Raw genomic sequence first — 23,761 nt, 5'->3', positions numbered from 1 at the left:
CCCCTCCCAAATCCATATTTTGCCTTGTGCAGTTGACATTGCTATTTTTAAAATATCATTATTTATGTCCAAGTGAAATAGGATGATATGATAGTATTTGCCTTTGACAATTTATTTTTAATTCTAATTCACTTTTCCTAGTATTTCTGTTGCTTGAAATTTAATCTGTTTGACACTATTGCTGGATGGCAGAGCAACCTGGGAAATGAACTCTAAAGAGAAAGCAGGTCAGCCAAGAATTTGCAAAGTGTCTAATGAATTTGGGGCATTTTGGGTCCTCAGACAGAGGTAAGTGCCATTCTTAGTTGCTTCGAAAGTTTTTTGCCTTTGTTTCTGGTGGTGCTATGTTGTTCAATATATGATGATCTGAGTACTTTCTTTTGGAAGTGTTCAACTTCAGTGACCAGCTTCATATTAATGGGCTGTAATTCTAAAAAGTTTCTAAATACAAGAAGAGGGTGTCTGCCTCAGGAGGTTTGGATCTGTAGTTGCTGGAAGCAGGGAGGGAAGGCTGGGTACTGTTCCTCTGTACTTTGCTTAATCTTGTGCTCTCCCCTGGGTATCTGCCGCTTGTGATGCTGGAGGCAGGACCCTGAGCCAAGTCTATTCTGTGCAGAATAGAATTATACAAAAGAGAAATTTCTTATTTGGGAAAGGAGGCCAATGTTATCCCTACCTGTTGGGGGGGAGCTGGGAAGGGAGGCAATTTGCCTCCCCGTGCCCAAGCCCACCACGCAGGTGAGCCCTGGGGAAGCAACCTCTGGCAGCATCCCCAGCTGCGTGACCCTCTGCTGTGGGGCGGCAAAACCCTTTTGCTCACATTTAATCATTTTACATTGACCTGAAGTGCTTGATGTGTACCTTCACGCGAGCTGTGGGCACATTGCATGCAGAGACGGCCGTGACCCACCAAGGTCTTGATACTCCTACAAGTAACAGAAACAGGATGTCTCCAGTTAAAGGTTTCTTGCATGAGCTGGGTTTCCTTATCCCTGCCAAAACCCACTTTTGTTTTTTGCAAGGCATGCAACTGAAAGGGGATAAATAAACCTGTTTTGTGAATATGCAGAAATGCATTTGGTTCCCCCCCCTTCATTTTTATATTTTATCTGAGCCGTAGGACCGGTTAGTTATTTTCTGTCGTGAGCCTTTCTGTCTTACCAGGGAATCCATACATAATTACCTGTAGCCATGCAAGCATAATAAGGAAGAGGAAAACAATGCCAGAAGTTTAAAAACACTCTTGGGGTCAAAAGTTCTTCTGGAAACACTGGGAGAGAATTTCAGAGAAAGCATTTAGCATTGAAAAGGAACAGAAAGCATAACTCAACAATTAAATGTGTGCAGAGTGTGGGGAGGGACCCTCATTACTTGGACTTGAGTGTTTGTTGGGCTGTTGTATCATCACATCTGCAGTTTGTTTATCTGCAAATTCTTGAGCATGTACGCAGTACAGTCTTGGTTGGGCTCAGTTAAACGTATTGTAGATGCGCTGTGCTTGAATAAATGCCGCCTATATAATATATGAGGCTTCAGATCTTTGATTCAGGTATGCAAGACACTTAATGCTTACATATTCCATATCCTCTCATGTACTTAGGATGATATAAAATGTGGTTTTGGAGCTAAAATCCAAAGCTCTTCACCAGCTGTGTCATGGGAATGCTCTCTGCAGCTGTGGGTTGACTTCGGTATTAGGAACATCTTGCTTCATTCTCAGAAGAGTTGTTTATTTTGAGGATTGTTTATGGCTTGCTTTGTCCCTCACCATGAGTAAAAAGGTTGTCATTTAAAAAAAAAAAAATTCAGAAGCAATTTATTGTTTGTCATGATGCATAGGCTCCGGATTTGTGCTAAGCCATGAGCTGAGCATTTATTAAATAAAATAACGGAGGAGCTGGACCGGCTACACACAACTTGAGTTCCATGTTTGTCTCCTCTGTTTACCAGGACCAATCTTCTGGGACCTCTCTGCAGCACATGGAGACATCTCGTGGGCAACGATTAAACTGCATGCAAACGTGTCATGCTTTTTGATATTAGGGAGGGGGAAAGGATAAAGCATAAAAAAAGAAAACAGCAGTGATCTGTTTGTGCACCATTTCAGAAATGTATGAATTTGATTTCCTTTAGCTTAGAAGATGTTTCTAGTGAAAATCATAATATATTGCAGAAGAAGAGTAATCTGGTCCAAAAAGGATTGGGAACTGTTTAGCTGGGAGCATCTTACTATTTCCAAGGCATGTGTTGTCTGTGATATCTGTTTCTTGGAGAACTTAGCTGCATTAGCTATTTCCTGCATTTCTTCCTATTTAAAAGGAGATTTTAAAAGTTTTTTCTCTTCAAAACATCATTATTAATTTTTAGCTACCATTTGGAAACCCGAAAATGAAATCTGCTTTAATTAACTACAGCCCTGACTGTAAATATAACATTGCACCAGTGAGTCTTTGGAGCCAGCACAGCTGGGATCCAGCTACATCAAGAACCTGTAGACTGCCAGCATCCTCTGGGCCATGGTCAACGTGTTGGGGCTCCTGGTATCAAATACACTGAAGAAGGTTTTGGGGTGTCTCGTACAAAATAAATAGTGTGTTCTGGAAGATGAGAGCAACTCAGCTCTGCTGTAGTGTTTCCATTCTGTTTGCTGAGGGTGCATGGACAGGTATTGCTGCTGACTTTGTGTTGGTGAGTGCTGGGTTATGTTTCACGTGCAGGTTTGTGTGTGACTACTTTATAGACTTGATAAAGAGCAATAAAAATAACCATTGGGGTTTTGTATCTCCTGAAGCTGACAGTAATGCCCTTTCTAGCAACTACTGCATTACAGTGAAGGCATAGGGTGGCTTTTGAATGCAGGCATTTGGTAGAGTGATAGACCAGGCATTCTTAGAGACCACTTTAAAGGCTTTTGTTTTGTTTATTTGGCATTTTCACCTATTCAGAAAATAGGGCAGCTTCAGTTCTTGACTGTTTATCAGACTTCCTGATCTTGCTGCACACAAACCAGGAGTTTTCCTTATAATTAGGTAATGGAGGCCTCAGGTTCCTATCCCCTTTCCCCAGACAGGAGGAAGCACAGGCTGCACCCGGTGGTACCAGCACAGGTAATTCCCAGACGTGCTGCTGGGGAAGTTGGCCGGTGCTTTGTTTCACCAGCGGTGCTAAATATAGCCCAAGTCTGAGCCCTCCTGGAGCCTTGCTGGTGGAGCCTGCCTTGACCAACATGCAGAGCCGCTGTCTTCCTCAGCAGCTTTGCATCTGGGCTGGGGGAGAAACCAGGGCACCAGGTTTTTCTAAGATGCCAGTTAAGGCACTGAATTAGTGCTGACATGGAGGTGATGTTCCTCCTCTTTTCCTCCATCCCTGGCTCCATTTGACTCTGCATTTGTGCCATGACAGAGGGGAATGGCAATGTCCTTTGAAAGAGGGGAGTCCTGTAGCTTGCTCTGGGTTTAATTTGGCATTGTTGTGAACCCCATGGTTCAGCTGAGGGTGCTCACTGGTCGTTGGGAGGTGTTTTGCTTCAGAAAGGTGCTCCTGGGTGCTGCAGCCCCTGATGCAATATATCCTGGCTCATCAGGCTCTTTCCAGCATCCGGGAAGCTTTGTGCATGCCCTAAAACAGAGCAGTAAGGCATGGAAAACTCAGTGCTAACCAAGATTAGAAAATCCATGTTCTCTGCATAATTTGCAGTGTTAATTCCAGTAAATTATAGTGCTGCACTTTGTAATTTATCTGGGAGATGGATTCAATTAAATTGAAAAAGAGCTAATTTAAAAGTGAAGGTATTTTACTTTCTGTGCAAGGTAAAGGGGCCTGTGATGCTCCCTGACTACCAGGCACATTTAAGGCTTAAAGCATGCTGTGCCCCAGAAAGCAATAAATAATTGCACAAATAACTGGAACAACTAGAATTATAACAGATCTTTGAAGAAAATCTCCAAAACTTTTGGAAAGGTTAAAGCCTCTAAGGCATCAGCTAGTCTTGAGGTACTAGAAAGAAAGACTTTGTGTAGGGAACAGGTGAACTCAGGTTTGCATCGGGCATTTTGCACCTTTCTCTGAAGGGGCTGGTTCTAGCTGCTCTTAGAGACTCATTGGGTTCATCCTGCCAGCTGCCCTACAGACAGCAGTGTTGGGGTGTCTCATGATTAAATATGTTTGGTGTAGTGCTGCTTAAGAAAAAGCTGTCTTGGCTATGTCAGGACCAAAGAAGATCAGGAGTTATCCCGTGGAGCTTGTGCAGGGTTGCTGCATGCAGGGGCATGGCTGTTCCTCTTTCACATTGCTGTTTTAAAGGGCAGTGGACTTGCTTTGCCAGTGAAGGTAGGACTGAATTTGGCATGCCACAGACGGCTCAGTCTAATTCTCACTGTTTTGCTTCCTATCAGGTTAATCTTGTCTATGTGCTGCTAGTGCTCTTCAATGAAGAAACCCAGCAGGCTCTGCCATGGGGAATCAGATGGGCTCACTGATGGGTAAGACAGCAGCTTAGGAGCTCAGCAATGGCAGCAGTAAAGCAGTTTGCTTATTAAATTGTATCATCTCATGTGTGCCTCCTTGTTTTTGTAGATCAGCAATGATTGCCAAGCTGTTTGCGGTTAAACAATGCAGACTCTCATAATCCTGCTCCTCATCTCGCCTAATTAAGGGCCTGGTCATGCTGGAGTTTTGCCTGAGCAAGGACTCTGGGAGCAGTTGTTCATTCTGGTGTAGTGCCAGGACCGCGTGTTCGTGATAGTGCTGTTTCCTTTGAAATCAATTGAGATGTCACCATCACTTGATCCTGGAGCTACTTAATGAACTGGCAAAACGGGCTCTATTTTTAGATCTCCCTCAAATATGTTCAAACTTCTGTGCATATTAAAGCTCCCCTTGTCCTTAACGTGGGGACAGCATTGGGCAGGATTTATTGGTTTAGTTTAATAAGAGGCATACAGAACTGAAATAATAAGCTCTGTTTCCTTGAAAGTGAGGAAAATTAAAATGGTATGGTTAAATCCAGGCAGCTGCCTGCAAGATGGTAGTCTAAGTTGTGACAGAGCCAAAGATTAGAGACACACGACTTTGGGGAGTTCTCACAAGCTTTGTGGATTGGATTTCTAAGTGTTTTCTGAGTAGGATAAAACTCTTGGTGGTTTATTTGACAAGCTCAACAACTTAAAGAATATCTACTTCATTGTGAATGCTAGAATGTCTTCCCCTACACATCTATAAACAGTGTCAGAAAAGTATTTTTGCTAAAATAAGAAATAAAACGGAGACATAGGTAATTTAGATGGGTTTACTTCTTATTGTAGTCTGAAGCCAAGTTGGATAAAATGTAATTTCAGGAAGCTGCTGAGAATGCTTTGAGGCTTTCCCTAGTGTTGGTGTTTGCGCACACATGCCCTTCTGTGGAGCATATGTGGGGTTTGGGGGTTTGCTGTCTGTAGGTTCACAGCCTCCAGGATTGCGTAGTGATGAGATGAAGGGACGGGGTGCACTGTTTTAATGTGAGTGGCAATTGTCTTGTGTTCTTCCTCTCACCCCACTAGATGAAAATGTATGTAATTGCAGAATGCATCTATACTTGCTTCTGTTGCACAGTCAAAATAAATAAAAGTAAAAAAGCTCCAAACCAAACCTAAACCCCGTGTAGTAGAAACACAAGATGTACTGAATGGGTCACGAGCCTGGACTTGGGGTGGAAATTGGCTGTGGCAGTGATGATTTCAGCATCTCTCTGTAGGCTGCTGCAGACTAACCCAATTTTTTCCCCCATACTCTGAGCTGGAGGAAACAGTCTGGTTTTGGACTGGGAGTTGTGTGGTTTTATCAGGTGTAACTGCCCATGTCCATGCATGCTGCAGAAACGAAACAGCTCTGCAGCTCCGGACCTGAGCTGGGTTGTGCTCAGCTCCAGAAAAGTGAGGTTGGACCCATCCCTGTCTGCTAGGATAGTTAAACACCATGCGAGTGCAAGGCAGCACTGTGCCTGCTTCAGTTAGGCATCCCCTCTTGTTTTTCTCTATCCCTATGCTTCAAATGTTTCTCTGCCACAGAATTAATGCTGCTCCTGAGTACTGTTTTGCACACCTTTAAAACCACCAGCTACATGATTTTTGTGTGTTTGTGCAAGTGGGAGGCATTCCCACTTATAAAGGGTATTTTCATTTATATTGTAAATTCCAGTGTAACTTTGTGTGATCCATGAAGTCCTGGCTCACTTCTAAACACTTCTGCTGTCTTCCAGGTATGCTCTCAAGGAGATCGTAGGGAGAATTTGTGATACTTTGGCTGTGGCCTAATCATTGATGGTTTGGGTCTCTTGGGCGAGTTTTTGGATCAGATTTCTTACATCTTTTCTGGAATGAGTCCCTCACTAGGATGGCCAAATTGTAAGCGCTGGTTTTCTTAGACTGATGTAGTTATTTTCTTCTTTAGATGAATCCTATTATATGGAGCTGTGAGCTGCAAAGCATTTGATACTAGAAGTGGACTCTCAGGTAGTTGCTGCAATGCCTTGAAAAATCAACAAGAACCAGCTAGGATGTGTAAACTACGTGTAGCTGTTCATGTTGAAGGGGGAGGAATAAAAAGCCAAAGTTGAATAGCAGTTTCCATTCCAGCTTCCTGTTATCTGCCAGTTTTATCTTTTCCTGAAGCTTTTACCCTTTGAACTGAAATCACAAAGTCTAGACTCTGTGCAAAAGATAAGTTTTGGCTTTCTTGGTTTTGGGAGAAGAGGGACTTGGGGGATGGGAGGCAGTTTCTGGGGAGGATTCTGCCATTTTTAAGCTTGAATAGTGGAAGTAGAAATTATTTTAACAGTAAGAGTGGTCATTTGGGTGGGATTTTTTTTAAACTGACTTGCAGCAGTTTATATAGTACATTAAAAGTATAATGCAACCAGTAAGTGGTTATATTGGAAATTTTGTCATCCTTGCCGTGAGTTGTCTGAATAATCTCGCAGAGGATGCGTGATGGGTGATGGGGTGAAAATGTAAAAGAAGTAGTGTGTGTGCATGGGGAGCGTGTCGAGGATCGCTGTGTAGCAGCACATCTAGGAAAATGTGACTGCTGTAGCTTGGTAAAGGAAGCAGCGAGTGGAGAAGGAAGTCACCAGGGTCTTCCACAACGCATGGGTTGAGGAGTGTCTTTGCGGGCTTTGCACGTTGCATGGCTCTGCTCGTCCCTGACCATGTGGGAGCATGTGGCCATGCTGCTGAAGGTGGCAGCCATGTACATTGTCACCTTGTATTGTCACCTGCATCTAGGCAAACATGGTGAATAAATAGACTCCTCCTGTCTCAGTGCATTTACTCAGGGTAGTGGGGTTGCAATTCCATGTGTAAATTTAAGTTGAGCATTTCCAGGCTTTTGAGTAATCCTGTGTAATCCTCATAACCTTCTGTTAAATTAGCTTTTCATCCATTATGCATTGACATTCAGCTCTGGACACTAACCATAAAATAAGACTTTTTAAAAGTGATTTTTCTCTATAAAGATGTGATGTCTCTGGAAGTTTGCTGAGCTGAACAAACTGCAATAAAAGCTACATTAAAATTTTGTTAAAATGCATGTGGAAGCATCTGAATGAGGTGCCGTGGATGCTGGAGGCACTCTGGGGGCATTAGTGTGGTACCCTGCAGAGGATCCCTGGCTATACTGAGCTGTAGGTGTACCCATTGGTAAGATATGCAGTAATGTCCAAAGGCATTGCTAAAAATTACTTACAGAAACATGTGCTGGCTTAATACAGTGACATGTTTTGGAAAAAAAAAATGATGTGCAGTGGAATTTTCTGTCCCTTAGTAAAAATGAGAGGAATTCCATCAACTTCTCTGGTTTACAAGTAAATCAGAGTGGGGTTTTTTATTTTTTTAGGTGATGGAAACTGAGAAGTCTCAAGATCCAGCTTGTGCAGAAGTGTCCAAAGGAAAAAAACAGAGTCCAACTCTGGGAAGTAGCATACTGAAATACAGAAGTCGATCCCAAGGTAAAGCTGGGTTGATAAAAGATAGCAGTAGTAGAATCTTTATGGTGTATATTTATTTTAGCTCTCTAAAAGTGAGATAGGTTTTCTTTCCTTTGGACATCGTAATATTTTAATTTGGAAGGAATATCCCAGCTGTAAGATGTTTGCATTCAGCCTCCTGAGTTGAACTATTGTATGGACAGAAAGATGAAGCAAAATTTTGGAAGCTCCTTTTTTTTTTTTGTGTGTGTGCGCTTTCTCTTCCTTGCTTTCTCTCTCTCTCTCTCTCTCTCTCTCTCTCTCTCTCTCTCTTTTTTAAACATTTACCTTCCCTATATATTTCAGTGTGCTCTAATACTGAGGTGGGGGGACATGTTTCAACATGCCATCACCAAAATACCCATTATGGTGAATACTCCCCAAATTTTCTATTGCTTTGTCCCCAAGTCTTAACAGTAACCTGTGTGCAGAACTCAATACGTTCTCATCCCTAATACTCTGAGACTCCCTCCCTCCTATGTTCACCTTAATTTCCATTTACGCAGATATTTTTAGCACCCTCCAGGGAGCTCCTCTGCCTGTAGCCCCTGTGGCTGTGTGTTGGTGGCTCACTGGGGATCCAGCCCCGGTTCCCGTGAGCGCTGATGCCCCTGGGCTGTGGGTGAGCCTGGAGCATCCCCCAGCCTGGTCCCAAGCCTGGACTGCAGCGTGGGAAGGGAAGCTGCATGCAGAGATGGGCAGAAAACAGAAATATAACTGTTCTCCTAGAATAAGAGAGGGGAAGGTGATGGGAAAGGGTTAGTTGTAGGTGCCAGGAGGGTTTGGGAGTAAAAGAAGTGCCAAGATGCCAGGTCCTGCCAAGATAGCTGTCCTGGCTGTGTGCAGCAGCGGCACCCTGCATGCCCGGGGAAGAGGAGCTTTAAAACCAGAGGTAATTTCACACCCCAAAGCAGGGAGCAGGTTTAAATCGCACTCTGGGTGGTGGGTACAAGTTGTGCCTATGGATGCGGTTGCAGAATTGCTTTAATGCTGAGTGAAAACAAGTGGCTGACCCCAGCTCTGTGCTCCATTCCTCCCTGGTGCTAGCAGCGAGGCTTGCACAGCAAGCAAGGAGGAGGTGGCAGAAAACAGGTTTGGGGCTCTCCTGGGCAAATTTGCAGCGGGTCTACCTCAGCCCATGGCTTGTGAGCCCCGTCCCCAGGGTAAGGACAGGGCAGTGAGGACAAAGGGAAAGCAGAGCTGCCCCTTTCTGTGGCAGCTCCAACTTACATTGGTTTAAAGTAATCTGGAAACCATGTCATGAAATCCAGCTTGTGCAAATTTGGCCCGTGTCTTGGATTTTCATCTGTAAAATAGGGGTTAATAGCCCTTCCCTGCGTGGTGGGGAAATGGCAAGGATAAATGTGCGGAAACCGCTGTGACTGGGGGTCCTGTGGGAACCTCGGAGAAAATGAGAATTGAAGGAGCCCTGGTGTGAGGGGCGGGCTACTCTGCGGCTAATTACAGGATGTCCTTCAAGACAAATAATTCTGTTTCTAATGTGAGCTCAGCACTCTTTAAGACAACTAGGATCGTTGCCAGAAGGAAAGAAAATAGCATTTGTTTGGCACATTTTTCCTTTTTCCATTCCAGAAAAATTTCCCTCAAAGTGACATGACACCTCCAGAAATGAACGCTGCTACAATGTCAGGTCTTTAATTTTAAACAAATGAAGCTTGAGAGCTTAGTGCACTGGCAAGAGCCATTGGATGAGAACAGCTGAATTTCTTTTCTGTCGCTGAGCTACTGTCTCAATTATCTTCTGCTTTATCTTACTACCACGAGCGACAGCGCTGAGGAGTTCAGCATCACTGAAAGATCGTACAAAACCTGTGACAGCAGGAAAAGTTTTTAGTTGAGGATGATCAAACCTAGCTTGTAACTGCCTGTTTGGGAACTGCATAGCATTGTTTTAAGGCACTGTTTAAGTTGGGATTTGCAGGAGGTGATTATTGCGTGCTGGCAAGAGGATAAAGCAGCTCTGAGATGTTTGCGAGACTTATTTCTGTGGTTTTCCCTAGGTGCTGGATCCCGCTTAGAGTCTGTGGGAAAGATGATGAGCTGACAGTGGAAAAAGGTGAATCGAATTACGAAATGGCAGTGAAATATTCCTGGGGTGGGAGAAAGCACACTCTGCCCCAGCAGCTGGAGTTGGCAGGAGCCAGGCAGGTGGGTGGAAAAGCAAGGCTGGCTCTGAGCACCTCGCTTGCCTCGCTCGGGCTGCGCTCGATCCTTCGAGATCTGTCTGGAGCTCGTAGAAGCGACGGTAATGAAATGAGGCCGCATAGGTACATCACGGGGACTGAAACCAGGCCTGGACACCAAAATGGGATGTGTTGGCCACCTATGGAGAACTTCTTTACTCTGAGGATGGTGAAAGGGGGTACTTCTTGCTATGTCCAGGAGGCTCTAAGGCTGATATTATGAGTTGCAGTTCTAGAGATCTGAGGACTTAAAAAAATCCTGCTTCTCTTTATTTTAATGACTTGATGGTGTAGGATTTTTTCTTTTTTTTCCTCCTCTTTTTTCCTCCTCTTTTTTCCTCCTCTTTTTTCCTCCTCTTTTTTCCTCCTCTTTTTTCCTCCTCTTTTTTCCTCCTCTTTTTTCCTCCTCTTTTTTCCTCCTCTTTTTTCCTCCTCTTTTTTCCTCCTCTTTTTTCCTCCTCTTTTTTCCTCCTCTTTTTTCCTCCTCTTTTTTCCTCCTCTTTTTTCCTCCTCTTTTTTCCTCCTCTTTTTTCCTCCTCTTTTTTCCTCCTCTTTTTTCCTCCTCTTTTTTCCTCCTCTTTTTTCCTCCTCTTTTTTCCTCCTCTTTTTTCCTCCTCTTTTTTCCTCCTCTTTTTTCCTCCTCTTTTTTCCTCCTCTTTTTTCCTCCTCTTTTTTCCTCCTCTTTTTTCCTCCTCTTTTTTCCTCCTCTTTTTTCCTCCTCTTTTTTCCTCCTCTTTTTTCCTCCTCTTTTTTCCTCCTCTTTTTTCCTCCTCTTTTTTCCTCCTCTTTTTTCCTCCTCTTTTTTCCTCCTCTTTTTTCCTCCTCTTTTTTCCTCCTCTTTTTTCCTCCTCTTTTTTCCTCCTCTTTTCCTTGTCCCAGTTTCTGCTGGGATAGGGTTAAATTTCTTCCTAGTGCTGTGTTTTGGATTTAGTATGAGGAGAATGTTGATAACACACTGATGTTTTCAGTTGTTGCTAAGTACCCTCCTAGTCCAAGGGCAGCTCCCATGCTTACTGACTGAGCTAGGTACACAAGATGGGAGGGAACATAATCAGGACAGCCAGCCCAGCTGGCCAATGGGGTATTCCATACCATGTGACGTCATGCTCAGTATATGAACGGTAGGCGTGATCCAGGAAGTACCGATCGCTACTTGGTTATCGGTCAGCGCGGGTGGTGAGCAATTGCATTGTGCATCACTCATTTTGTATATTCTATCATTATTTATTATCATTATTTTCCCTTTTCTGTTCTATTAAACTGTCTTTATCTCAACCCACGAGTTTTTCTCACTCTTACCCTTCCGATTCTCTCCCTGTCCCACTGCGGGGGGTGGGGGGAGTGAGTGAGCGGCTGCGTGGTATTTGGCTGCCTGCCAGGTTAAACCACGACAGTCCTTTTTGGCGCCCAACGTGGGGCTCGAAGGGTTGAGATAACGATAGATCTGACCAAAGTGTGTTAAGGCAAAATTGTTATAAGCATTTGTTATATTGATTGGTCACAATGTTGATGTATTGGCTGTCAAAGTTGTGGGGCTGGCTCTCAATGTTGGGTCATGTAATACCTTGCTTGCAGTATGTGTTCCCTTTTGTGCAGTCGGAACTGGGCCAAGATTATCATTTTGCTGCTGTTTTATGAGGTGATAAAATCATTGGTCGCAAGTCTAACCTGGTATCTATACTCGGTACTGCTGTCATTTCTGTACCTCGGGAACCACCTCTTAGAAATTATTGGTAATTGCACTTTTTTCTCCTCGGAGAATGAATTTAAGGGGGAGACAGGATGGGACACTCTCTCCCACTTGTTCATCTTCCCTTCCATATTGTCAGAAACTCCTTTTTCTTCTATCCTCTTCTCGAAGATGTCCACAATATTCCCTGAGAATTTTGAATATCCTTGGGATGTTCAAACAAGCATGTTCATATTGCTATGTCTCCTGAATGTGGTTCAGGCCTTGTTTAGGGTTAAACAACTATTCAGGAATACTGTCCAGAGATCAACCCTCAGGAACAACAAAAGAGGGAGGGCAAACGGCGTTGCCTCGTCGGGGCAGGCGGAGCGGCGAGTCTCAGAGGTGGTGGGCAGCGGGAGATCAACCCCGGCAACAGACACGGTAGCTACTCAAAACCCCACGACAGGTACTGCGGCTACTTCAACCCCCATGACAACCCCTGTGGCTACTCAAACCCCAGCAACACTCACGGTAGCTTCTCCAACCCCTGCAACAGGCACTGCAGCCACTCAAACTCCGGCAAGAGTCAGTACAGTTACTCCAACCCCCATGACAAGCACTGCAGCTACCCAAAACCCAGCAACAGGCACTACAGCTGAACCAGAGGACCAACCCTTGCTTGTATCCGTTGCCCCTGTACAGAAGAGGAAATCTTGGAAGCGGAGATCAGGTCATTTACAAAGGGATGATGAAAGAGCAGGGCCATCATGAGGAGAGGAGGAGGAAGAGGAAGAACTCATAAACGAGACGGAAACCACCCGATCCCTATCCCTGAGTGACCAGCGAGATATGCGGAAAGATTTCAGCCGTCGTCCAGGCGAGCATATTGTTACCTGGCTGCTCCGATGCTGGGATAATGGGGCCAGTAGCCTGGAATTAGAGGGGAAGGAAGCCAAACAGCTGGGATCCCTTGCTAGGGAAGGGGGCATTGACAAAGCAATTGGAAAATGGGCACAGGCCCTCAGCCTCTGGAGGCGACTGCTGTCAGGCGTGAAGGAAAGGTATCCCTTCAAGGAAGATGTTATATATCGCCCAAGCAAATGGACCACTGTGGAGAGAGGTATCCAGTACCTGAGAGAACTAGGCGTGCTGGAGGTGGTTTATAGTGACCTGGACAACAACCAAACACCCAAAGATCCAGATGACGTCCAGTGCACGCGACCCATGTGGCGGAAGTTGGTACGGACCGCACCAGCGTCGTATTGAGACAAGGGATTAAGGAATTTTAGTAGTTGAATGATTAATAGTAGTTAGAAGATTGAATCAGTAGGTAGGGGCTTGATACTTTGTTCCTCACAAGGCCGGCTCAGCCTGATAAGGCCGACTTAGCTATGGCGTAAATTAACTGAGGCGCCTCACAAGGACAGCTCCTGATAAAGACTAAAAACTTGTCTCAAGAAGCCAGCTAAAACTGACCCTGCGGTATGGACAAAAGTAAGAAGACAACTGAGCCTGCGCAAGAACAAAAGGTTACTAGCGGTGACGAAGAGGAACTATCAGCCTTCATCCCCACGACCCCCGACGACCACCACTAGGAGGCAATGCGCAAGCGCAGATGGGAGGGGTCTATGGAAATGACTTCTTGGAACTCATTTTAATACAAAGCGGGGACAGGTCATGCATATGTATAGGCATATTACAAAACTTTATGAATATGTAATATTTTACTATATATATTTATGGTGAGTGCCGCATTGAGGCGCGCACGATTTTGGTGGGACTACCCCCCGTGCTGCCCAGTGCTGAATAAACATACCTACTTTACAATCTCATAGATTGTGGAGTCCGGTTTCCGCAAGTCAGTTTTGGCGAGCCAGCCAGGAGACTCTCTGCTTCACCGCAGGATCGGCTGGGGAGCGGACGCCCCTGGGCGCGCCCCGAGCATTTCCTCGGAGGGGACTCCGCTGCCAGCCGCTCACCGTGGGAGTAGACAAGAACCTCCTGAGTCCACGGAAAGGAAAGGTATGTTTTAGGAGAGGGGCCTGTAAGTCGTACGCATGGCTGGGGCTGCTGGTAAATCGCGCAGAGACGTCTGGCGTGCAGCATAGTCCCCGTATGGTAGGAGGGTACCCTGCATGGTAATAGGGGGGATTCGCTGACCGATAGAGCGGCCGCTAGCGATCTTGGGAGTAGATCGAGTGAATCCGAGGTTTCTGCTGTATCCCAGTGTTGGGAGCCAGGACGGACCTGCTAATGACTGGTATATAAGAAGCAGGAGAAGGGTAAGCGGACCTCCTTGCAATTTACGGTTGCAGCTGCTGGGTGGGAGTACAACTAGTCTGAGGAGTTGTACGTGGCATGGCCATATATTATCTGTTGCAACAATTTATTGTGTGACTGAGTGTCTGTGTTGTATGAGTGAGACGCAGCACAGCTGCGAAGCGAGTGCGGAGTTCTGATCCGCGGTTCCGTAATCTCCGCAAGGAGAGCGGCCGGAGACGAACGAAGTGAATGATAGGATCGAGCCTTTGTCTTTTGTGTACGAAAACATTGTAGAATTTTGTGAAAAAGCAGTATTGTATATCTAGCGAGTTCTATGATAAGAAAACCTCCGATAAAGTCACTAAGACAGTGCGGGAAGGAAAACCAGTCCCGGCATCTTATTAAAGGTTAAAAGAAAAGATCAATAAAGGGAAGATACGAAATGGGTAACACTCAAAAGGGAGTCTTGAAGAAAAGCCCCTTGGGCTGTGTGCTTGCTCATTGGAGAGATATCGTTGGGATCGGAGGGACGGAAAATAGAAAAATTCTTATTAAATATTGTAATCAATGGTGGCCATTGTATAAATTGGAAAGTGAGGCTAAATGGCCACTTAATGGATCAATAGACTACAATACTCTCCTACAATTGATGCTATTTCTAAGGAGAGAAGGGAAGTGGGATGAAGTTTCATATGCAGATATGTTTTTCACCCTCCGAAACCATCCGGAGTGGCAAAGGGACTGTGGACTGGCACCACCACAGGACCCTATGGTACTCGCACTTGAGCGAGAAAATAAAGAATTTAAAGGTAAACTGAAGCGGTGTTGCTCGGCATGCAGTATTGGACAGAGGTGTTTGAAAGCAAACAAAATTCACCAGGTGCCGGAAACAGAGCTAACTGACCTGTTTAAGCCTCCCCCTCGACCACAGGAACAGGATGCGGACTCGGACGAAACTTCCACCCCCCCGGACAGCCCTGTATCTTCCCGCACCAGAAAGAAAACTGCCCCAGTAGCCTTACAGGCACCTCTTCGAGAGGCGGTGGCGCCTGATGGCGGGACGATGCTAATCAAGGTACCTTTTTCCACTACTGATTTAGGGGAATGGAAAAGGGTTGCAAAAGATTATAGGAGCGATCCGATCGGTGTAGCTAAACATTTTCAGTTTATTGTGAAACAACATAACCCTGATTGGAAGGACATACAATTATTATTAGACTATATGACTGAAACAGAAAAGCAATTGATTTTAAAAACAGCAGGGAGTTTGGCTGATGAATACTATAGGACTACAGGAGGGGATGTTAAGGAATATTTCCCTCTACAAGATCCAAAATGGGATGCGAACAGATCTGCAGAAATGGTAAAACTACAGGGGTATCAGGAGTGGATTTCGAGAGGAATGGAAAAGGCTATACCCAAAACCATAAACTGGTCGGCTCTATATGCAATTAAGCAAGGTCCCTCCGAGTCCCCATCTGAATTCCTGGATCGACTGAGGGATGCAATGCGCCGTAACACACCGCTGGATCCTGGATCCGAGGTAGGAATACAACAACTAGTCTCTCTGTTTTTGGGTCAGTCCACAGGGGACATTAGGCGCAAGCTCCAGAAGCTACGCACTACAGAAAGTAGAAATTTGGAGGTGTTGCTAGATGAAGCATGGAGAGTATTTAGTAACAGGGAAGAAGCATACAAACAGGTACGAAGGAGAATAATAGCAGCTGTCAGGGAAGAGGAAGAAAGGAGGCCTAGACGAGAACTATCTCGGTTAGGCAAGGATCAATGTGCACTGTGCAAGGAATTTGGTCATTGGAAAAGGGAATGTCCAATAAACTGAATCAAGACTTGATGCCCCTGGAGAATGATTACATCATGATAAAGGGGGCAACTGGCCAAAGTGATAAGGCGTATTTCTGTAAACCTTTGAAATATAAACTGGGAAAACAATGGGGAATTCACAGATTTCTATATATGCCCGACTCTCCAAAGGCCCTATTGGGAAGAGACTTGCTAGAACAATTAGGTGCAAAAATTATATTCGAAAAAGGAGAAATTTCTCTGAAAGTAAAAGATCAAGAATACATTCAAATCCTAAGTTTATTCTTAACCAGTCCTTCCATAAAAGGAGAAATTAGGGAGGAAGTCTTAAATCAGGTATACCCTGGGGTATGGGCTACCGATGTACCCAGAAGAGCAAAGAATGCATTACCTGTTGAAGTTAAACTTAAAAAGGGAAACCAACAACCAGTAAGGATTAAGCAATATCCCCTAAAGAGAGAAGATAGAGAAGGGATTCGGCCGATAATTGAAAAATTTTTACAATTCGGACTATTAAAAGAATGTGAGTCTAATTTTAACACACCCATATTACCAGTTCGTAAACCTGACGGGTCGTATCGTGTAGTCCAGGATCTACGGGCCGTAAACAAGGTAACTGAGGATCTCTACCCCGTGGTGGCGAATCCGTATACTCTGTTGACTACACTAACACCTGAATTAGCCTGGTTTACTGTTATAGACTTGAAAGATGCCTTCTTTTGCCTCCCTCTCCATTAAGCCAGCCAAAGATTGTTTGCATTCGAATGGGAAAACCCCAAAACCGGTCGCAAGACTCAACTCACCTGGACGGTGTTGCCACAAGGATTCAAAAATAGCCCTACCATTTTTGGCAATCAGCTTGCAAAGGACTTGGAATCATGGGAAATCCCGTCTGAAAAGGGAAAACTGCTACAATACGTGGACGATATCCTGATTGCCACCGAAACAGAGAACGATTGTATCACCTGGACGGTGAGTCTATTAAATTTCTTGGGGCTCCAAGGGTACCGGGTGTCTAAGAAGAAAGCCCAAGTAATACAGCGCAAAGTGATTTATTTAGGCTATGAAATCAGTGCTGGGGAAAGAACTTTGGGACAAGCCCGTAAAGAGGCAATCTGCCAAACCCAGAGACCTCGAACAGTGAAAGAGTTACGGACTTTCTTGGGAATGACTGGGTGGTGTCGGCTGTGGATTTATAATTATGGACTGCTTGTTAAACCATTATATGCCCTAATAACTACCAGCCAGGGACACCTTGAATGGAACAACCAGGCCGTACGAGCCTTTGAGAAACTAAAGAAAGCCTTGATGTCAGCTCCAGCCTTGGGGCTCCCAGATGTGAGTAAGCCATTTCTCCTCTTTTCCCACAAAAACAAGGGGTTGCACTGGGGATACTAGCACAGAATTTGGGTCCCGATCGACGAGCAGTTACCTACTTTTCCAAACAGTTGGATACAACTGCGAAGGGCTGGCCTGGATGCTTGCGGGCAGTCGCAGCTGTAATACTAAACATACAAGAAGCCCAAAAATTCACTCTGGGTCAGAAAATGACTGTGCTGGTGTCCCATACAGTATCTGCAGTACTGGAAGCGAAGGGTGGACATTGGCTTTCTCAACAAAGATTTCTAAGATATCAGGCTATATTGGTAGAACAGGATGATGTAGAAATAACAGTCACTAACATTGCCAACCCAGCTTCCTTCCTAGAGGGAAACACAGGAGAACCAGTGCATCAGGACTGCTTAGAAACCATTGAAGCAACATACGCAAGCCGACCAGATTTGAAAGACAGCCCCATAGAAGACGGAGAAAACCGGTTCACAGATGGAAGCAGCTATGTCCTGAGTGGTAAAAGATACGCGGGATACGCTATTACCACTCGTCAAGAGATAATAGAATTAAGGCCTTTGCCCCTAAATACCTCGGCACAGAAAGCGGAGGCCCTATATAAACAACTAATCAAAGAAATCGTAGCTAGGAATTTATACACTACTGTAAGGCAAGTGACACAGCAGTGTGATCTCTGCCTCCAGACAAATCCCAAGAATACCCCCAAACCAGAAATGGGCCAAATTGGGAAAGGCAATGGGCCTGGGCAACAGTGGCAGATCGATTTTTCAGAACTCCCAAGAAAAGGGGGGTATCGATATTTATTGGTATTAACTGACACCTTTTCAGGTTGGCCAGAGGCATTCCCTACCAGGACAGCCGAGGCTCGGGAGGTAACTAGAACATTAATACAAGAAATAATACCACGTTTTGGGGTTCCAGCAACCATATCTTCTGACAGAGGACCACATTTCATCTCCAAAGTAGTACAACAAATTAGCCGCCATTTAGGCATAGATTGGCAGCTTCATACCCCATATCGCCCTCAGTCGAGTGGCCAAGTAGAAAAAATGAACCACTTAATCAAACAGCAGATTGTGAAATTGGGATAGGAAACTAACTTGGCCTGGCCTCAGTCTCTTCCTTTGGCTCTTTTGCGCATACGAACTAGGCCAAGAGCAAAGGAAGGACTGACCCCTTTTGAAATCTTGTACGGACGACCCTATAGAGTACAGAAAGGGATGTCCACGCAAGTCGGGGATGAAATCATGACCTCCTACATGGTTGCTTTGGGGAAACAACTCAGGAAGGTTGAGAAATATGTGGTTGGGACTCGAAGCAGGGGTTTGGATGGTCGCCCACTGCTACAGGTATTCTTAATACTTTATGTCACCCTATTGTTGTTCTCCTAATTCTAGTTTTTATTAGTATTGCTTTATCTGCAATACTGTATGTTTTAAATTGGCGAATGATAAAACAAATAAGGCACTTGAGGTATGACTATCAGCACCGACAACAAACTGAAACAGGCAGAAATCTTTTAAAGGACCTGGAGAAGAATGGGATAATATAAAGAAAATTAGTATAGGGTTTAGTATAGAGTAAAAGAATTTACTAACTTTTTAGAAAAGGGGGGACTGAGAGAAGGGATTAAGGAATTTTAGTAGTTGAATGATTAATAGTAGTTAGAAGATTGAATCAGTAGGTAGGGGCTTGATACTTTGTTCCTCACAAGGCCGGCTCAGCCTGATAAGGCCGACTTAGCTATGGTGTAAATTAACTGAGGCGCCTCACAAGGACAGCTCCCGATAAAGACTAAAAACTTGTCTCAAGAAGCCAGCTAAAACTGACCCTGCGGTATGGACAAAAGTAAGAAGACAACTGAGCCTGCGCAAGAACAAAAGGTTACTAGCGGTGATGAAGAGGAACTATCAGCCTTCATCCCCACGACCCCCGACGACCACCACTAGGAGGCAATGCGCAAGCGCAGATGGGAGGGGTCTATGGAAATGACTTCTTGGAACTCATTTTAATACAAAGCGGGGACAGGTCATGCATATGTATAGGCGTATTACAAAACTTTATGAATATGTAATATTTTACTATATATATTTATGGTGAGTGCCGCGTTGAGGCGCGCACGACTTTGGTGGGACTACCCCCCGTGCTGCCCAGCGCTGAATAAACATACCTACTTTACAATCTCATAGATTGTGGAGTCCGGTTTCCGCGAGTCAGTATGCCAGTTCGTTGGCAGTACTGTGCTGGAAAGAGGAAGAAGCACCAACGGTGGATGTCTTAGTTAGCAGACTTCGGGATTTTGAAGAAACTATCTCCTTCTCCCTTGTCTCGGTGGTGGAGAAACTGTCCCGGGAGGTCCAGCAACTCAAAGACGATAGGTCCTATTCTCCACCTGTACGGACCAGTATCTCAGCCATTAGGAGTCAGCGTTCTTCTGCTCAAGAGAGAGGATATAGAAAGTATACACCACGGGGCACCCTGTGGTTTTACCTGCGTGACCACGGAGAGGACATGAGGCAGTGGGATGGAAAACCTACCTTGACCCTAGAGGCACGTGTACGTGAGTTGCAAGGAAAAACAATCACACAAGGGGGTTCTCCCAGGAAAAAGGCTGCTCCGGTTTTCAGGAAAAACCTGTCCCATGATGGTCCAGTTTCCAGTGAACAGTCCCCCAGACAGAGTAGAAGGGCTGATCTTACTTTGGATTGTAACGAAGGAATTCTTGACTCATGTTTGCAAGAAGTGAGAAGCGGATACTATGACCAGAACTAGAGGGGCCCTGCCTCCGGCCAGGTGCAGGAAAGGGACAACCGGGTTTACTGGACTGTGTGGATTCGATGGCCTGGCACATCAGACCCACAGGAGTATAAGGCTCTCGTAGACACCGGTCCAGAGTGTACCCTGATGCCATCAGGCTATAAAGGGGCAGAACCCATTTGTATTTCTGGAGTGACAGGGGGATCCCAAGAGTTAACTGTATTGGAGGCCGAAGTGAGCCTAACCGGGAAGGAGTGGCAGAAGCACCCCATTGTGACTGGCCCAGAGGCTCCGTGCATCCTTCGCATAGACTACCTCAGGAGAGGGTATTTTAAGGACCCAAGAGGGTATCGGTGGGCTTTTGGCATAGCTGCCCTGGAGACCGAGGAAACTAAACAGCTGTCCACCTTGCCCGGTCTCTCAGAGGACTCTTATGTTGTGGGGTTGTTGAGGGTTGAAGAACAGCAGGTACCAATCGCTACCACAACAGTGCACCTGCGGCAATACCGCACCAACTGAGATTCCCTCATCCCCATCCATGAGCTGATTAGTCGACTGGAGGGCCAAGGAGTGATCAGCAAGACTCACTCACCCTTTAACAGTCCCATGTGGCCAGTGCGAAAGTCCAATGGAGAGTGGAGACTAACAGTAGACTACCGTGGCCTGAACGAAGTCACGCCGCCACTGAGTGCTGCCGTGCCGGATATGCTAGAGCTTCAATACGAACTGGAGTCAAAGGCAGCCAAGTGGTACGCCACAATTGACATTGCTAATGCGTTCTTCTCAATCCCTTTGGCGGCAGAGTGCAGGCCACAGTTTGCTTTCTCTTGGAGGGGCGTCCAGTACACCTGGAACCGACTGCCCCAGGGGTGGAAACACAGCCCTACCATTGGCCATGGACTGATCCACACCACACTGGAACAGGGTGAGGCTCCGGAACACCTGCAATACATTGATGACATCATTGTATGGGGCAATGCAGCAGAAGAAGTTTTTGAGAAAGGGGAGAGAATAATTCAAATCCTTCTGAAGGCCGGTTTTGCCATAAAACAAAGTAGGGTCAAGGGACCTGCACAGGAGATGCAGTTTTTAGGAATAAAATGGCAAGATGGACGTCGTCAGATCCCAACAGATGTGATCAACAAAATAACAGCCATGTCCCCACCAACTAGCAAAAAGGAAACACAAGCTTTCTTAGGCGTTGTGGGCTTTTGGAGAATGCATATTCCAAATTACAGCCTGATTGTAAGCCCCCTCTATCAAGTGACTCGGAAGAAGAACGATTTCACATGGGGCCCTGAGCAACGACAAGCCTTTGAACAAATTAAACAGGAGATAGTTCAGGCAGTAGCCCTTGGGCCAGTCCAGGCAGGACAAGATGTGAAGAATGTGCTCTACACCGCAGCCAGGGAGAATGGCCCTACCTGGAGCCTCTGGCAGAAAGCACCAGGGGAGACTCGAGGTCGACCCTTAGGGTTCTGGAGTCGGGGATACAGAGGATCCGAGGCCCGCTATACTCCAACTGAGAAGGAGATATTGGCAGCATATGAAGGGGTTCAAGGTGCTTCGGAAGTGGTTGGTACTGAAGCACAGCTCCTCCTGGCACCCCGACTGCCGGTGCTGGGCTGGATGTTCAAAGGGAGGGTCCCCTCTACACATCATGCAACCGATGCTACGTGGAGTAAGTGGGTCGCACTGATCACACAACGGGCCGAATAGGAAACCCCAGTCGCCCAGGATTCTTGGAAGTGATTACGAACTGGCCAGAAGGCAAAGATTTTGGCATATCCCCAGAGGAGGAGGAGGTGATGTGTGCTGAAGAGGCCCCACTGTATAACAAACTACCAGAAAACGAGAAGCAATATGCCCTGTTCACTGATGGGTCCTGTCGCCATGTGGGAAAGCATCGGAGGTGGAAGGCTGCTGTATGGAGTCCTATACGCCAAGTCGCAGAAACTGCTGAAGGAGAAGGTGAATCGAGTCAGTTTGCAGAGGTGAAAGCCATCCAGCTGGCCTTGGACATTGCCGAACGAGAAAAATGGCCAGTACTTTATCTCTATACTGACTCATGGATGGTGGCAAATGCCCTGTGGGGGTGGTTGCAGCAGTGGAAGCAGAACAACTGGCAGCGCAGAGAGAAATCCATCTGGGCTGCCGCATTGTGGCAAGATATTGCTGCCCGGGTAGAGAACCTGGTTGTAAAAGTACGTCACGTAGATGCTCACGTACCCAAGAGTCGGGCCACTGAAGAACACCAAAACAACCAGCAGGTGGACCAGGCTGCTAAGATTGAAGTGGCTCAGGTGGATTTGGACTGGCAACATAAGGGTGAATTATTTATAGCTCGGTGGGCCCATGACACCTCAGGTCATCAAGGAAGAGATGCAACATATAGATGGGCTCGTGATCGAGGGGTGGACTTGACCATGTACGCTATTGCACAGGTTATCCATGAATGTGAAACATGCGCTGCAATCAAACAAGCCAAGCGAGTAAGGCCTCTTTGGTATGGAGGACGATGGCTGAAATATAAATATGGGGAGGCCTGGCAAATTGATTATATCACACTCCCACAAACCCACCACGGCAAGCTCTATGTGCTCACCATGGTGGAAGCAACCACTGGATGGCTAGAAACATATCCGGTGCCCCATGGCACCACCTGGAACACCATCCTGGGCCTTGAAAAGCAAGTCCTATGGCGACACGGCACCCCAGGAAGAATTGAGTCAGACAACGGGACTCATTTCCGAAACACCCTCATAGACACCTGGGCCAAAGAGCATGGCATTGAGTGGGTCTATCACATCCCCTACCATGCACCAGCCTCTGGGAAAATCGAACGATACAACGGGCTGCTAAAGACAACATTGAGGGCAATGGGTGGTGGGACATTCAAGCATTGGGACACACATTTAGCAAAAGCCACCTGGTTAGTCAACGCTAGGGGATCTGTTAATCGAGCTGGCCCTGCCCAATCAAGACTTTTACGTACTGTAGATGGAGATAAAGTCCCTGTCGTGCACATAAGAAATATGCTGGGGAAGACAGTCTGGGTTACTCCTGCCTCTGGCAAGGGAAAACCCATCCGTGGGATTGCTTTTGCTCAAGGACCTGGGTGCACTTGGTGGGTGATGCGAAAGGATGGGGAGGTCCGGTGTGTACCTCAAGGGGATTTGATTTTGGGTGAAAATAGCCAATGAACTGGATTGTGTGATGTCATTTGTTACATGATATTGTATATCATTATTTCTATGGTTGCTATCAATGGTATAGCAGTGAAAATCACCCAGATTAACGAAGAATGAACTAACTCCAATGAAACTGAGCAAAGTGCAACGATGATAGAACTGGACGAGTGCAGCAGTACTGAAATGAGAACTGGCTTCAGGACGCAACAGCCCAACACCACACGCCATCTCTCCTGCCCTGAAAGACTGTTATGACAGATGGAGCCCAAAGTTGTGGACTAAATGAACTCAATGGACATTTGTATATATTTATGTGTATATATGTATTATATGTATATATGTATGTATATGTATTATATATGTATATATATAAAAAAGATAGTGGTGATTAATTGAAATGTATCGAAAAATATGAGACCTAAGCATAACGTAAATGGTATGGAATAAGGGGTGGATACTGTCCTGGTTTCTGCTGGGATAGGGTTAAATTTCTTCCTAGTGC

At 45.7% G+C, this 23,761-nt stretch overlaps 1 protein-coding gene across 1 annotated transcript in view; it reads left to right on the top strand.

Annotated features, from left to right (window-relative positions):
• Positions 1-23,761, top strand: part of LOC142075034 (PDZ domain-containing protein 2-like) — a 115,482-nt gene that overhangs the window by 21,198 nt on the left and 70,523 nt on the right. The window contains 3 exon segments of the mRNA XM_075136031.1: positions 7,873-7,984; positions 10,024-10,050; positions 10,053-10,171. Of these exon segments, the coding sequence (XP_074992132.1) occupies positions 7,873-7,984; positions 10,024-10,050; positions 10,053-10,171 (258 nt within the window).

The sequence above is a fragment of the Calonectris borealis genome, chromosome W, assembly GCF_964195595.1.
Source record: "Calonectris borealis chromosome W, bCalBor7.hap1.2, whole genome shotgun sequence".
Taxonomy (NCBI): Eukaryota; Metazoa; Chordata; class Aves; order Procellariiformes; family Procellariidae; genus Calonectris; species Calonectris borealis.
The sequence above is the reverse complement of the archived record's forward strand: the minus strand, read 5'-3'. Positions and strand labels throughout refer to the sequence as shown.